This window comes from Salvia splendens, chromosome 6, assembly GCF_004379255.2.
Source record: "Salvia splendens isolate huo1 chromosome 6, SspV2, whole genome shotgun sequence".
NCBI lineage: Eukaryota > Viridiplantae > Streptophyta > Magnoliopsida > Lamiales > Lamiaceae > Salvia > Salvia splendens.
The window spans coordinates 20,279,711-20,283,824 of record NC_056037.1 but is presented as its reverse complement, the minus strand read 5'-3'; the positions used below and the strand labels follow the sequence as shown (position 1 = coordinate 20,283,824).

Below are 4,114 nucleotides of genomic sequence, written 5' to 3'. Positions count from 1 at the left end.
AAGTGCGAGTAGTGCGGGACGGAGGGAGTACTTAACCAGAACATACAAAAAATTGTTAAATAAATACTACTATTATCTATTACTCCCTCTGCTCTATAGTATTGGAGGCGTTTCTTTTCAGCACGAAGATTAAAAAAAATTGTGTTAGATTAGTTAAGTAAATGAAGAATAAATGAAAAATGAAAAAGGTAGAGAGATGAAGAGAGAAAAAAGTAAGAGAGAGTAAAGGAGGTGTGGAAAAATGTATTAACTTTTATTAAAAATAAAATGACTCTAAATGTATCAAAATGACAATTTGACTCTATTACTATGGAATAGAGGGAGTATCTATTAATAATCCTTCAAATGTCTCTTCACCTTGTAGTGGAAGAGATGTCGCAAGCATCGCCACTACCGCAGAATATATTCATTCCTTCATCAGCCCACCTTTTTTGACCAAAACAAAATCAGATAAATTAATACGGATTATGATCAACAAACTGCAAATCACAATGCATGAATGTGTGTTTAGCAGCAGCCTAAGATTCTCCTACTTATAACCTAGGATTGAGATGGAGAGGGATCAGTGGATGTGGATCTTCCATTATGCAACATGTTATATTTATAATCAGGGACCGACCGTCGCGGACGTTTACTGCTGGAACTGCATCACAACATGTTTTCAGCCTATTTAATTTTTAGCATGCCTGACATATACTGCTGGAACTACATCATATGGTTCACTGTTCATGAATACCGCAATGTCAAAATAAACCATACACTTGCTTTCACAACATAATTTGAATAACTTATGAAACGGCGTGAATTAGTGGCTTGGAAGGTTGTCGAAATATATAGTATTTCCTCGGTCCGCCATTAAATATCTCATTTTTTCTTTTTCATCCGTCCGCCAATAAATATTCCATTTGGCTTTTACTTCTTTTGGTAAGTGGACCCCATATTACATTAACTCAACATTTTATTGTAAAACCAATATATAAATTGGGCATTTTTAGTAGACAGAGGGAGTACTATTACTGAGAAAAGTACCAACCATCATGTCTTGAAAAGACCTTATACTCGCAGACGGTTATCTAACTTAATTATTGAAAGTGCAATATTTAACAACTTGATGTTTGGATAAATAGAACAGTTAGTTTGGTAGGTAAAATAAATAAACAAAATATGATAACAACATAAATTTTAGATTATTTTGTATACTATAAACTATAAGGATTTAAGGGTTGCCCTTGTACACTAAAAAGATGAGTGTGACCAAGTGAAAATAGATAAAAGGGCAGCCCTAAAAATATAGACAAATTAGAGTTGTATGCATGTACTAAAGTATACTCATTGTAATAAGAATATAAAAAATTGGGAGAAATTTTTGGTGCATTTAGAAGAGGTAGGGAGAGAGAGACATCCCCCACAGCTATAACAAAATTGTTAGATGCAGTGTCACACTCATCTTTTTAGTGTACCTCTCATTTATTTTTGTCGCTGTCTTTTTCTCCTTACATTCCCTTCTCCATCCCAATAAATGCCCTTTGCCCTTTCCCTTCCATTTCTATATTACCCCTTTCTTTTTTCCCAACTGAATCTCAGCTGAGAAAACACTCTCTCATTCAAATTAGGGTTTTCCCCTCTCATTCATGAGGGTTAATGCAAGAAAATCTTAGCTCTCTGAAGTTTCTGTTGCTGTTGTATCACTCTCTCTCTCCCTATCTTTTTGAGACTCTGAAGAAGCAAACAAAAGTTTTTCTTGAAACATCTCCCACACAAGGAAAAAGGTAGTTTGCTTTTTTTCTTCTTCGGATCAAAGGGAAAAACTAAAGACAGGTAAAAATTCATCAAGGCCTTTCTGCTGCTTTTCACTGTCTATTTTTTTCATTTAATTTATTCCTCTCTTTTACATTTTGTTTTGGTAGTTAGATCATGTATATAGTAGCTTGAAAACATACTTTTCTCTTTCACCGATTGACAGTTTCTTGATCTAGGGTTTTGGTCTTGATTTTTGCTGTGATTAGCGTTTGAAAACAAGTTCGATTTGTTACAGTTAATTGTGACTAGATCTCTGAGCTTTTAGCTCAAATATTTCGAAATTAATTATTTCAAATTTCAAAGATGGAATTTTTAACACAGTTTGAAGTTTGAACTCATGTGTTAAATTCGGACTGTTTTGCAGCTACTGATAATCAGATTTAAGCGTAGATGATTACTTATATAGATGTTAAAGCCCAATTCAAGAAGAAAATAACTAGTGTAACAGCAATTAATCATTATCCCCAAAATTGAAAAGGAATGGATCATGCTGGAATAGCGAGAAAGTGTTTGATTAAAGGAAATAATCAAGGCTACAATTAGAGCCTATTCAAGAAAGGAAGAAATCAATATGGATTAATCAAAGTGAAAAATAGATTATACACAGTTTTTTATTTGATACTCTTTCAATCCCATTAAAAGTGAAACGTTTTCCTTTTTAGGTTGTCCTATTAAAAATTGTAACGTTTTCTAAAATGGAAACAACGTTATCTCTACTATTTACTCTCTCTTACTTTACTATCTATTCATTAACTCACAAAACAACGCTACATAAAATTATATGCAAAAAAGCAAACATTTCCCGTTTATTAGACAGAGGGAGTATTAGTTTTTTATTTGACACTCCCTTCATCCACTACACGCTGTCCACATTTGCCATTTAGGTTCGTCCACAAAATATTGTCTACTTTGTTTTTTCCATTTTTAGCATGTGGACTATACTTTCTGCTAACTGATTATACTCAAATTCTATTATGAAACTAATTTATAAAAGTAGAACTCACGTTCCATTAACTTTTTCAACTTTTTTTCTTCATATTTCTTAAAAAAATCGTGCCGAGTTAAATGTGAACAACATATCACAAACATTTCAATATATTTGTGGTAATTGTAGTCCTGTAAATGATCAAACAAATGGAGGCATAAAGCTGGAAAATTGTGTTTTTTTTTACGTGTGTGTAGGTGAATTAATTCATCATCAATGGCATCTTCAACCAGCTCGTACAACCCGCCGTGCGCCGCCTGCAAATTCCTGCGGCGGAAGTGCTCGCCGGGGTGCGTCTTCGCGCCCTACTTCCCGCCGGAGGAGCCTCACAAGTTCGCCAACGTGCACAAGATCTTCGGCGCAAGCAACGTCTCGAAGCTTCTCCATGACCTCCTCCCCCACCAGCGCGGCGACGCGGTGAGCTCGCTCGCCTATGAGGCCGAGGCGCGCGTGCGCGATCCCGTCCACGGCTGTGTCGGCGCCATCTCCTTCCTCCAGAAGCAGGTCGACCGCCTCCAGAAGGAGCTTGATGCCGCCAACGCTGACCTCATCCGCTTCGCCGCCGGCGGTGGAGGAGGAGGTGGAGTTTTTCAAACTCCTAATACTTACACATTTCCTTATAACTATCATTCTCCATGGAATACTAGTTATAACCCTCATGGAGGAAGAGATATTTAAGGAGGCCTCATTTCATCTCTCTAGGGTTTGTTTCTCTCTCTGGAAATTAAAATCTATGCCTTTTTATTTTATGTGTGTACAAATAAATAACCATTTTGAATATATAGTTCTGTAGAGTCACATGCTTGTCAATTTAAATAAAGGCGGAGAAAAAATACTATTCTCTCTGTTCCATAGTAGCGGAGGCCTTTCTTTTCGTCACGTGATTTAAGAAAAATTATGTTAAATGAGTTAAGTAAAAGAAGAATAAAGTAAGAAATACAAAAGGTAGAGAGATGATGAAAGAATAAAGTAGGAGAGAGTAAGTAAGTGAGAAGAAATATATTGATTTTTACTAAAAAGTGAAATGAGTTCACTATTATGGAACGTACCAAAATGACAAAATGACTCTACTAGAGGGAGTACTTCTATTTTGAGGTTTTATTAACTGAATTTTTACTGCCCGATTAATTCAAAATTACTACTCCCTCCTCCGTCCGCTATTTATGGTCCCATTTTGACACAGCACGGATTTTAAAAATTGTTTGGCTTTGTGAAGACAAATAGGGAAATGAGTTAGTGGACCATGAACCTTACTTTTATATATTGATTTTATAATAAAATGTGAGTGTAATGATTTTGTTGAATGGTGGGTCCACTTTCTTATAATGG

General features: G+C 35.6%; 1 protein-coding gene across 1 annotated transcript; it reads left to right on the top strand.

Moving 5' to 3' along the window:
* The first annotated feature begins 1,525 nt into the window (after positions 1 to 1,525).
* Positions 1,526 to 3,583, top strand: LOC121806675 (protein LATERAL ORGAN BOUNDARIES-like). Its single transcript, XM_042206792.1, has 2 exons — positions 1,526 to 1,818; positions 2,983 to 3,583. The coding sequence occupies exon 2, from the start codon at positions 3,002 to 3,004 to the stop codon at positions 3,461 to 3,463; it is 462 nt and encodes a 153-aa protein (XP_042062726.1). The 5' UTR covers positions 1,526 to 1,818; positions 2,983 to 3,001; the 3' UTR covers positions 3,464 to 3,583.
* Positions 3,584 to 4,114: the final 531 nt, after the last annotated feature.